The following is a 12,500-nucleotide window of genomic DNA, read 5'->3' as shown; positions in this document are numbered from 1 at the left end:
TGTATATAAGAGCGGTGAGTATCGTATACAGCAATGCAAGAATGTGCATTATCGTACTTCGCAACTTGACCAACAGACGATTTTAAACATTATTCCAAAGACCAGACATACCAAAAACAGCCTTACTAATTATAAAATACGTGGCAATAATGCATAACCAGTGAAAATAAAGCCGTGAATATAACTCGTACACTGGAACACCTCATTCAAGCTTTATTTCAAATGGCAAGCGGATGACCATACCAACCGAACCCCCATAAACACCCTAAAAAAATAAATAGATAAAAATGAAACATACAACCAGTGAAAAAAAAAAAAAACAGAACCAGTAATAAAGCCTGTATGTAAACGTGAAGGTATCATATCGTATGGCAGCAGTGAGAGTTATCATACCCAGCCACCTCTCGGACTTGTGAATGAAGGAGAAGCTGGGCCGTGATTGGTCAGTCCAGCCACGTCTGCATGCCTGCCGCCAGCTAGTCATGCATACTTACTCTTTTTTTTTTTCTTTTTTTTTCCGCCTCACCGAGCTGCACGATTTGGGGAGGGGGAGGGGTGGGGGAAGAAGAGGAGGAGGGAAGCTTGGAGAGAAGACGAGGGAGAGGAGAAAGGCACGGAGTTAATGCGTTGGAGAGAGAGAGAGAGAGAGAGAGAGAGAGAGAGAGAGAGAGAGAGAGAGAGAGAGAGAGAGAGAGAGAGAGAGAGAGAGAGAGAGAGAGAGAGAGAGGTACTGGAAGATTAAGAGGAGAGAAGGAAGAAATTAATTACAAAGATAACAACAGAAGAAGGAAGAGGAGGAGGAGGAGGAAAAAGATGATGATTAAGGTGACAACAGAAGAAGAAGAGGAAGAAGAAAACAATAAAGAAAATAAGAAAGAGAAGGAAAACCGAAAAGGAAGAAAGAAAAGGAGAAGAAGAAGAAAGAGGAAAATAACTAGGAAAAGAAAAAAAAAGAAAAATATATATAACAACAACAACAACCACCACCACAACCACCACCACCACCACCACCACCACCACCACCACCACCACAACACCTACAGATTAATCAGCTTACCTGTGTGTATCCTCTGGTGAGCCTTCAGGTGTGACGACTTGGTGTAGACTTTGGTGCAGCCTGTGGGGGGAGGAGGGGGCAGGTGAGAGAGGGGGCATGAAGGAGAGAGAGAGAGAGAGAGAGAGAGAGAGAGAGAGAGAGAGAGAGAGAGAGAGAGAGAGAGAGAGAGAGAGAGAGAGAGAGAGAGAGAGAGAGAGAGAGAGAGAGAGAGAGAGAGAGAGAGAGAGAGAGAGAGAGAGAGAGAGAGAGAGAGAGAGAGAGATGAAGGAGCAGGATGTGAGGGAAAGGATTGGAGGGAAACGAAGAGGAGGGAATATTAAAGATGTGAGAGAAGAAGAAGAAGAAGAAGAAGAAGAAGAAGAAGAAGAAGAAGAAGAAGATGAAGAAGATAAAGGTGGATGAAGGAGAGTGGAGAGGGAGGGAGATAAAGATGAGGAAAAAAATATATAAAAGACAACTCTACCTTTCTGTTTTTCTTCTATGCTCTCTCTCTCTCTCTCTCTCTCTCTCTCTCTCTCTCTCTCTCTCTCTCTCTCTCTCTCTCTCTCTCTCTCTCTCTCTCTCTCTCTCTCTCTTCCTATTCTCAGATCTACTTCATTTTATCTCCAAACACACACACACACACACACACACACACCTGCACCTCATCCAACCCTGCCACCCCTCCCAACACTGCAAACCAGCCCTACCAAGACTCCCAGCACAACAAACCAGCCCCGCGAGCCCCTGCAACACTGCCACCAAGCCAGCACACCTGCCACACCAGCACGCCACACCTGCCACACCACACGCCACACCTGCCACACCTACCCATGAAGTCACAGTGGTGGATGCGTCTCTTCTCCAGCTCGGGGTTATTTCTTCTGGAGTATTTCACCACCCCAGGTTCCCCCAGCAGGTTGGCGGGCAGGGGGGCGACGCCAGGCTGGGTCCGCCCCCTCCCAGCCCCGCCGTGCACGTGGAGGCGCCCCCCACCCCGCTGATCCCCGAGGGGGAGGGGGAGAGGGGCACCACGTAGGGCGGCGGGGGTGTCCGGCGGAAGTTGAGGTCAGCAGGAGAGCCGTGGTCAGAGGCGGGGGGCGTGGGGGGCATGCACAGGCGCGGAGAGGGCCCCACTGTGCTGGTGGAGGGGAATCTGAAGGCTGGGTGGGTGGAAGTGGGGATGAGTGTGGGGGTGGAGGGCAGGGGGAGTCTCTGCGGCAGGAGTTGTGGGGGCGGGGGCGGGGAGGGGGTGGACAGGCCCTCCACTGACAGCTGGCACGGGGCGAAGGGGGCGTCTTCCAGCTTGGGGGTGATGGGGGGTAGTGTACCAGAGGGGGCTGCAGCACCTCCTGGGCCTCCGCCTCCAGCTGGCGCAGGGACGGGCCCACGTCCTCCCACACGTTGAGCGTCACGGGCTCCGGCTTGATGAACACGTCCTCGTCAAACACGTCACGCTGGCTTAAGGGGGACACGTAGGTGCTGCTGCCGCCCCGCCGCCCGCCGCCCGCCCACCCACACGCCGCGGGGTCCCTCGCGTCGCCCTCGTCATTGAAGAAGTCGTTGATCTGCGAGGCGGAGTCCCGGCGAGGTTGCACGGACCCCTCCTGCAGGCTGGGGAGGTACCGGTCCAGCTCGGCCTGGGGGAGGGAGAGAGGGGTTTGAGGGGGTGGGGAGATGAAGGGAGGTAGGGGAGGTCCTCGGGGTTGGTAATGAAGGGAGAGGGAACTGTGTTACTGTATTCCTATTCTAGAATCATGAAACTGCCTTTGAAAACCTCATCAAATAGCAATGGAGCCTGTTAGCAGCCTGCAGCCCTCAGAAGACTCTAGCACCATCCACTGGAGCCTGACAGAAGCATTCAAGCCTTCATCAGCTAAAAATATTAAAAACACTCTGCTTTCTGGCCACGACTTCTTCGCAAGGCCACAGAGATGACAATGCAGATTCCCAAGAGAGTTTCTTCCGTTAATAAAATGAAAGTCTTACTAATCTGTCATCAGAACCGTAAAAAACACCCTTTAAAATCTGTCACTTCAACAATACAGCCTTTTGAAACAGTGAAGGGACAGTGCAAGCGTTTTATAACAGTGCTTTGACTCCTGTGATTAAGACTTGGAGGACACAGCAAGGAGGTCATAAGGGGGCCCAGTGTATGACCCGCTAAGAGAGGTCAAGGGGGAGAGAGTGCCGGGGTGAGGGGTGAGAGAGGGAGAGTAGGAGGGGGTGATGAGGCGTACATTTTTTCAGTGACGCAGTAGTTGAGGAATACAAAGGAATACAAATGAAGTCCAAGGAGGAGGAGGAGGGTGGCAGGAGAGAAGGAAGGAAAGGGGAGGATGGAGAAAAGAAGAATAAAAGGAGGGAGGAAAGGTGAATATGAGAGAATGGAGGAAAGGAGAGGAGAGATAAAAGGAGGAGAAGATAGAGGAAAAGAGGACAGGAAGGGAGAAAGAAAGAAGGTAAGGAAGGAAAAGGGAAAGAAGCAAAGGAGAAAGAGGAGAAAGATAAGAAAAAATAGGAAAAAAGGAAAAAAATAGAAAAATGAAAAACGAGAGAAAGGAAAAAGGCGCAAAAATAAAAGAAACATGAAAAAAACAAGATAGAAGAAATAATGAAGAGAAAAAATGCAAAACAAGAGAGAGAGAGAGAGAGAGAGAGAGGGGGGGGGAAAGAAGAAGCGAAAGAGGAGTCATTAGCTTAAATTTCCTGATAGATAACCCCTTGTTTCCCCTCACGAGGCTGCCCCCTGCTTGCCGGATTTCCTCCCCACACTCATCGTGACTCACTCTCCTCATTGACAAAGCAGGAAAACCAAAACGTGTTGAGTCTTGTTTCACGTGGCGTAATTAGTGAAGGATCTTGTTTACTTTGTTGTTCATTTGTTTATATTTGTAATTCTGATGTTTATTATAATTTCTTCCTGTGTGTGTGTGTGTGTGTGTGTGTGTGTGTGTGTTCCTATATTCTTTTCTTTTCTTTATATTCATGTCTTGTCTGATTTTTAACTCTCTCTCTCTCTCTCTCTCTCTCTCTCTCTCTCTCTCTCTCTCTCTCTCTCTCTCTCTCTCTCTCTCTCTGACCATGACATCATTGCAAACAGAGAGAGAGAGAGAGAGAGAGAGAGAGAGAGAGAGAGAGAGAGAGAGAGAGAGAGAGAGAGAGAGAGAGAGAGAGAGAGAGAGAGAGAGAGAGAGAGAGAGAGAGAGAGAGAGAGACTGACAAACTGACACACACACACACACACACACCTGAACCTAATTGTCCTTATACCTGAGTGGTGTAATTAGCAGTGCACCTGACCTCACCTGTACAAGGAGGTCAGGTCAGCTTCGGTCACCTGGGGTCAATTAGCACTACCTGAACTGTCTTGCTAATGAGGGGCACGTGTGTATGTGTGTGTGTGTGTGTGAACGTGTTTATTATAACCACACACACACACACACACACACACACACACACACACACACACACACACACACACACACACTGGCAAAATAGAAATTAGATATACTGGGAAAAAAAAATGAAAATATAGGAAATAAATAGAGGCAGATATGAAGCATACAAAAATTAAGATAAGCAAGTAGACGAAAGTAAAAAAATAAGAAAAAAAGAGATAAATAAATAAGCATGAAGATAAAGAATACAATAAAGAAAGATAAATAAATAATAGAAAATAAGACACAAATAAACGAATACGAAATAAAATTAGATAAAAATAGAGAAAAATACATTAAACAAAAAAATAAATAAATAAACAAACCAAACAAAACAGTAGAAAAACAAAACACCTGTACTTAATGAACCACAACACACCTGCACACTAATTAACACCAAAACACTACCACACCTGTCCTTCCCTCGCCTCACCAACACAAACACAACAAGTAATCAACGAGAAACTAAATACAGGTGTTACGATGTTCCCCCTCACCTGTTGGTCTCATTAACCTGTGACACACGCACTCCAACACACCTGACTGCCTGCTAATCGTCTCGCCTGTTGTTTTTGTCACCTGCCGCGCATGGAAAGGAGTTAAGAGTAGTTAATATAGAGATAGTTGAATTAATAAACGGTTTTGGTTGTTTATTTGGATATATAGATTAAAATAGGTTAAGGCTTTTGATATAGATAGATAGATAGATAGACAAGTCATAAGGGAAGGAAGGGGAAAGTTAAGGGAAAAAAAGATGGAAGGAACGAGTGATTAAAAAGGTGGATGAATGAAGGGAAGGAAGGAGGGACATGAAGGAAGATATGATAAAGAGAAGTTTAGACGCAGACAGACAGACAAACAAACAAACAAACAGACAGTTCTAGATGCAGATTTTTCTCTCCTTCACCTCCTTTCCTCCCGAACCCAATCAAATCACACACACACACACACACACACACACACACACACACACACACACACACACACACACACACACACACACACACACACACACACACACACACACACACAGTCAGTCAGTCAGTCAGTCTCTCTCTCTCTCTCTCTCTCTCTCTCTCTCTCTCTCTCTCTCTCTCTCTCTCTCTCTCTCTCTCTCTCTCTCTCTCTCTCTGACTGGCGACCGGATGAGTTAACAGTGATAGATAGACACACACACACACACACACACACACACACACACACACACACACACACACACACATACACCTGAAGACAACAACACCAGGCACTCGGACACAGGTGATCACGGCGTGGCAGGAAGAGCATGCTAACCCACACACCCTGACCCTTCCTCCCCATGCTCCACCCCGACCATGAGCAGGGAGCGTGGCACGGTGGCAGGGTGAGGGGGAGAAAGTGGGAGAGAGGGGAGGGAGGGAAATAGGGAGACTCGCTTCCCCCCTCCCCTCTCTCTCTCTCTCTCTTCTTTAATTTTCATCATTTTCTGAGTTCTATTTACATTTATCATTCTTCCTTATTTCCTTCATTTCTCTTCCTTTCCTTCATCCTTCCATCCTTCAATTCTCTCTTCCTTCCCTTCTCCCATTCATATTATCATATTTTCTGCCTTCCTTCTTTCCTTCCTTCAATTTTCGCTTATTATTTCTCTCTCCTCTCTTCATTTGTCTTATCTCCCTCCTTCATTCATTCCTTCCTTCTCTTTTATCATTCCTCGTTCCTACTTACCCTCATTACCTCCCCCTCCCCCCCAAGTCAAATGACAGGTAAACACTTGGTGGCTCAGGTGAGAGCCGTCCACCTGGCCAGCGCAGGTGTGTGTGTCCGTCTGTCTGAGTGTGCGTCTGTCTCCGCCCCCCATTCATAGCATCCTTCGGGAAAACACCTGACAAGAGGGAGAGGAGGAGGAGGAGGAGGAGGAGGAGGAGGAGGAGGAGGAGGAGGAGGAGGAGGAGGAGGAGGGGGAGGAGGAGGAGGAGTATTAAAAGGATAAGTAGAAAAGGAGGAATTCTCTCTCTCTCTCTCTCTCTCTCTCTCTCTCTCTCTCTCTCTCTCTCTCTCTCTCTCTCTCTCTCTCTCTCTCTCTCTCTCTCTCTCCCCATCTATCACAATTATTTTATCTACTTCGTTATCCTGTTTCTTCTCTTCCTCATTCTTCTCCTCCTCCTCCTCCTCTTCCTATTCTTCTTCCTCTTCCTCATTGTTTCAATTTATTTGAGTTTGTTGGAGTCTCTCTCTCTCTCTCTCTCTCTCTCTCTCTCTCTCTCTCTCTCTCTCTCTCTCTCTCTCTCTCTCTCTCTCTCTCTCTCTCTCTCCAGGAAGAAAGGAGAGGCAATGAATGAAAGAATGAATGAAGGAGATGCGAAGAGAAGGACAAAGAAGGTTTAGGAAAGGTATTTAGGATGGGAAGAATTGTAGGAAAGGAGGAGGAGGAGGAGGAGGAGGAGGAGGAGGAGGAGTTAGGGATTAAGTGAAGGAATGATGAAGGAAATATCGGAGGAAAGATTTGGAGGTTTATTTTTCCTTCCTTTCACTGATTTGTTTTAATTTCCTTCTTTATTATCTATTCCTTTCTTGTTATTCCCCCATCTTGTTTCACTGATAGGTTTTTTTTTCACGTGAAGAGAAAGAAAATAAAAATGGATGATGAAAACAACTGATGATGAAAAAGGTTAATAAAAAGTGAGAGAGAGAGAGAGAGAGAGAGAGAGAGAGAGAGAGAGAGAGAGAGAGAGAGTGAGAGAGAGGGAGAGGTCAATAGTCACTCCCCTACCTCCTCTTTCTTCAACGTGTGCTAATTAGAAGCTTATTCCCTCATTTTCCTCGTCTCTAATCCCTGGGCATTCTTCTCTATACCCCAGTGGACAGAGTACCCGGAAACCCCCTCTCCTCTCCCCCTCCTCTCTCCCTCCTCCCCCATTCACACAAGCTTTCCTACCTAACATTCCAGGCAATTCTGAGATCACCCCTTCCTTTTCCGTGAGTGGGGTAGGTAGGGTGAAAGGTCATCTCCCCCCAAACCCTAAATTAACCCTAAATATGAGAACACCAATTCATTCATTTCTGACATTTTTTCTTATTCCTCTATTTCCTCCCTTATCACCCCTTTCTTTACCCTTTCCGTGAGTGGGGTAGGTGGGGGGAAGGATCAACTCTCCCCCCCAAACATGAGCCAGCCCCCACTCACTCCCTAACCCCCACAAAGAAAGAGAAAGAGAAGCTGCATCTAATTTTTCCTGCCCCCCTCTTCAAGTCAGGGTCGTTAAGCCAAACAGATCCCTCACCTGTGGCTTACCTGAGGGTTAATTAAGCTTACCTGTGCTACCTGTGCCTCCCACCCCCCTTCCCCCTTCTTCGGTGCCTCCTTGTCCCTCTATTATCATGTTTTCATTCATAAACTACTACTACTACTACTACTACTACTACTACTACTACTACTACTACTACCTTATAAATTCTCTTTGTTTTTTTTTTCCTTCCATCTATCTCTTCTCTTCATCATTCATCTCTCTCTCTCTCTCTCTCTCTCTCTCTCTCTCTCTCTCTCTCTCTCTCTCTCTCTCTCTCTCTCTCTCTCTCTCTCTCCTCTTCCTTCTCTCTCTAAAACGAATTTTAATACCTCTCCCTCTCTTGACCTCTCTCCGCGGGTCAACTCTTGCCGTGACCACCAAAGCCAGGTCAGGAAGATTGCCCTCCTCATCCTCCTCCTCCTCCTCCTCTTGTTAACGTCTTTCCTCACCCCTCCTCTCTTCTTCCTTCCCAAAATATGTTAATGGGGGAAAGGAGAGGGAGTGTTGGTGAATGAATAAATGAATGAGTAAATGAAAAATGCATGGGTGAATGAATGTAGTGAAGAAATAGATGAGTGAATAAGAAGTGAGTGGATGGATGGATGAATGTAGTGAAAAATTAATGGATTAGTAAATGAAAAAAAGAATGAATGGGTGATAGAGATGAATGAATGAATCTCATCAGAAAAAATGGGAATGAATGAACTGAATTGATTTTGAGAAGTTTGTAATGTTTGAAATTAGCGGTATTAAATGTAACAGTGAATGAATAAATGAATGAATGAATGAAAAGAGGAAATAAGGAATAAGAAAAGGAAAAAATTAAAATGAAATAAACAACAACAATAAACAACAACAACAACAACAACAACAACAACAACAACAAGGACAAGAAGACGAATACAAACAAAAGTAAATATTTAAAACACAAACAAGACAAGGATAAAATAAAGGAAAAAAAAGAAAATAAGGAAAAAGAATTCAGACAAACATCTTGTATCCTGTGTTGTGGTGAAACTCTGGAGTGGTAGTAGTAGTAGTAGTAGTAGTAGTAGTAGTAGTAGTAGTAGTAGTAGTAGTAGTAGTAGTAGTTGCTGTTGTTGTTGTAGTAGCAGTAGGTTAGTAATAGTAATAAGAAGAACAAGAACAAGAAGAACAAGAACAAGATGATGATGATGATGATGAAGTAGAAGAAGGCGAAAAAAAGGAGGAGGTGGAAGAGAAGAGGAAATAGGTTACAACAACAACAATAATTATGACAACAACAACAACAACAACAAATCGTGTGAACCAAAGTAAATAAGAAAAAAAAACAATAAAGAAGGAAATACGTGAAAGAATTACAAACAGCAAAAGAAAAACAAGAAAAGAAATCTAGACCGGAAATTCGCTTCACTTTTGTTTGTCTTTTCATGAAGTAGTAGTAGTAGTAGTAGTAGTAGTAGTAGTAGTAGTAGTAGTAGTAGTAGTAGTAGTAGTAGAAGAAAGAACAAGAAAGGAAGAAAAAGAAAAAGAAACGAAAGAAAAGACAGAAAAAGAGGAACCAAAGAAAGAAATGAAGGAAGGAAGGAAAGAAAGAATAGGAGAAGGGAAGAAGATGAAAGTATAAAAGAAAATAAAGAAAACAAGAAGGATAATGACGGTGAATGAACGGTAATAGTGACGGATGTATGACACACACACACACACACACACACACACACACACACACACACACACACACTCACAGTCACACGCACAAAGTTATGCTTTCAGAGGATGACTGTAATGATTATACAGCGTTCGTTTCCGGAAACACACACACACACACACACACACACACACACACACACACACACACACACACACACACTAACTAACTAAAAATACAAATAAATAAATAAAGAAAAGAAAAGAAAACCAGGGAAAAAATGGTTTGAAATCTTTTATACAACACTTAATGTTATCACAAAAAAGACCTTGCTAATCTGACCTTATCACTCCTGCTGTCTTCCCCACTGATAACAAGAAGAAGAAGAAGAAGAAGAAGAAGAAGAAGAAGAAGAAGAAGAAGAAGAAGAAATATGAGAAAAAAGAGAGAGAGAGAGAGAGAGAGAGAGAGAGAGAGAGAGAGAGAGAGAGAGAGAGAGAGAGAGAGAGAGAGAGAGAGAGAGAGAGAGAGAGAGAGAATCATAAGAAGAAAATCCAGCAAGCTTGAATGGAATACAATAATATTTTCCTCTCTTTTTATTTATTCCTTGACTATCCCTTGATCTTCACCTCACGAGGGAAGCAGTGACACACAAGTAGCATTTTATCAACATCCTTCACAACTTTACTGCAGCTGATAAGAGGGGCGAGGTAAGATAAGCTGTTCTCTTGTGCTAAAATTGTGCACAGTCTTGATAAGGAAGTAGATGAAAAATATTAACCAGGTGTTTTGTTATGTAACTAAACAAGGAGTCAGTCTGTATAAGTAAATGAAGAAGAAATTAGCCAAGTAAGTGTTTCATTAAGTAACTGAACAAGAAATTAGTCAACCGAGTGTTTTGATAAGTAAATAAACAAGAAATTAGTCTGAAGAAGTACATAAACAAGAAAATAGTCAAGCGAGTGTCCTGGTAAACAAGGAAATAGTAAAGCGAGTGTCCTGGTAAACAAGAAAATAGTCAAGCGAGTGTTTTAATAAGCAAACAGCAAAGAAATTAGTCAAACGAGTATCTTATTAAGTAACTAAGCAGGAAATTATCCAAGCGAGTGTCTTAATAAGTTACTAAGAAAGAAATTACTCAATTTAATGCCTTAACAAGGAAAATAAGTAAAGAAGAAATTAATCAAATGTCTCAATAAACAACAAATTGGTCAACTAAACGTCTTGATAAACAAGATGTCAGTCAAATGAGACTCTGCATAAGCAAGTAAACAAGAAATTAATCAAGCGAGCGTCTTGATAAGTAAAATAAATAAATAAAACAAGAGGTTAACCAAGAAAATTATAAAAAAAAACGTTAATTGCATTCAAATGAAAGTCTATAATTGCAATGACGCCACAGAAAATTAAAGACAAAAAAATTGTAGCTTTCACTATCAAATACTCGGAAAATTGAAGGAAAATAAGAGGCAGGCGACCAACGGAAATTAAAAAAAAAAGATGTAAATGTATTCAAATGAGCATCTAAAATTGTAATAATACCAAAGAGAAAAAAGACGGAAAAAAACTTGGATATCTTTCACTATAATCTGCTCAAAAACAAGTGATACAAAGCGGGAAAAAGATCACAAGAAGAAGAAGAAGAAGAAAACAAAAAGAGAAAAAAGGGGAAGAATAGAAAGGAAAGGAAAATAAAGAAAAGAAGAAACTAATTAAAAAAAAAAGAAAACAAAGAGAAGAAAAGGAAAGGAATAGGAAGAAAGAAAAGACTAAGAAGAAGAAAGAATGGAAGAAAGAAAACAGAGAAAAGGGAAAGAATAGGAAGAAAAAGAAAAAAACAAGAAAAAAAGAAAGAAAAAAGAAAAAAGATAAAAAAATAAATAAGACAGAAAAAAGAAAAAGACAGCACGAAACATCACAGGAGACAGCAACACTCCGTCAGTCCAGCCAGCCAGCTTCTCCACACACCACAGCTTCCCCCCTCACAACTCTGCGCCATTAACACCGACGTTTCCACCACATAGCGTGCTTGCGAACCCTCCATCTTCTCACCAATTCCAGCATCTTATGATTCTTAGTATTGCATTTTTTAATAAGCTAATTTAAAAGAACGTTACTTATTTTCTATTTAATCGTTTGTTAGTTTTAAAATGACGTTATGTATTCGCCAAAGGAATTTTCTTAAAAGGTACGTTAATTATTTGCTAAGTTATATTAAAAGGACTGTACTTATTTTCCACGTAGTGAGTTATCTTACTAGCAAAGCGGTACTTATTTGCCATGTAGGCTATTTTAAAGGAACAATGGTATTAATTTTCCAATCCATTTATTTTAAAAGGACGTTACTTATTTTCCATGCAGTGAATCATGTTAAAAGCACCATGTAGTGAATTATGTTACGCGGAAGGCATTACTTATTTACCTTCTGAGTTATCTTAAAGGAACGTTACTTATTTACCACGAATTATCTTAAAATGACGACGTTACTTATTTTTCATCTCAAAAGACCGTTACTTACCAATCATCTAAACAAATTAACTTCAAAGAACGTCACTATTTACCATCTAACAATCTCCAAATGAAGGCGTTACTTATTTACCACCTTGCTTTGAAATACACGAGCTCTCAACTTATCTACATTTCCCTTATCAATTTGAGTGTAGCAGGAATCTTAGTATCACCTTTTTTTCTTAGCTTTTTTTATTATTTATCTCAGAAGCACTATATTAATTAACCTGCTAACCTAGAAATTAATCATGGATAAATAACACTACATAGATTAACTTAAAGGAACGGTGTCATGGTTTCCGTTTTCTTCTCCCTTCCCTTGTCATATTTTCGTTTCTAATTACTGTTATTTCTCTTTATTTCCCTCTTTTCTTATCCTGTCTCTTCCCTTTCATTGTCATTCTTTTTACTTCTATTCTTCATGTGTCTCTATCCTCTCTCATTTTCTTTCGCTTATCATTCTTGTTGCATCTTCTCCTTTTCTTTTTTTTCTCTCTCTTTTTTCCCTCTATTTTTAATTTCTGTGTTCTCTTTCTATCCTCTCTTCCTTCCTTCAACCTTTTCATCTTTGTTATTTCCTCTTCCTATCATAATACAGTCATAATAATAATAATAAT

At 42.1% G+C, this 12,500-nt stretch overlaps 1 protein-coding gene across 1 annotated transcript in view; it reads right to left on the bottom strand.

Moving 5' to 3' along the window:
• The window catches only part of LOC135094386 (splicing factor, proline- and glutamine-rich-like), a 17,622-nt gene that overhangs the window by 4,284 nt on the left and 838 nt on the right, over nucleotides 1-12,500 (bottom strand). The window contains exons 2-3 of the mRNA XM_063994433.1: nucleotides 1,868-2,676; nucleotides 1,058-1,117 (exon numbers count right to left, since the gene is read on the bottom strand). Coding sequence (XP_063850503.1) covers nucleotides 1,912-2,676 — 765 coding nt within the window. The 3' untranslated portion in view covers nucleotides 1,058-1,117; nucleotides 1,868-1,911. The remainder of the gene's footprint in view (nucleotides 1-1,057; nucleotides 1,118-1,867; nucleotides 2,677-12,500) is intronic.

This window comes from Scylla paramamosain, chromosome 45 (assembly GCF_035594125.1).
Source record: "Scylla paramamosain isolate STU-SP2022 chromosome 45, ASM3559412v1, whole genome shotgun sequence".
NCBI classification, from domain to species: domain Eukaryota; kingdom Metazoa; phylum Arthropoda; class Malacostraca; order Decapoda; family Portunidae; genus Scylla; species Scylla paramamosain.
The sequence above is the reverse complement of the archived record's forward strand: the minus strand, read 5'-3'. Positions and strand labels throughout refer to the sequence as shown.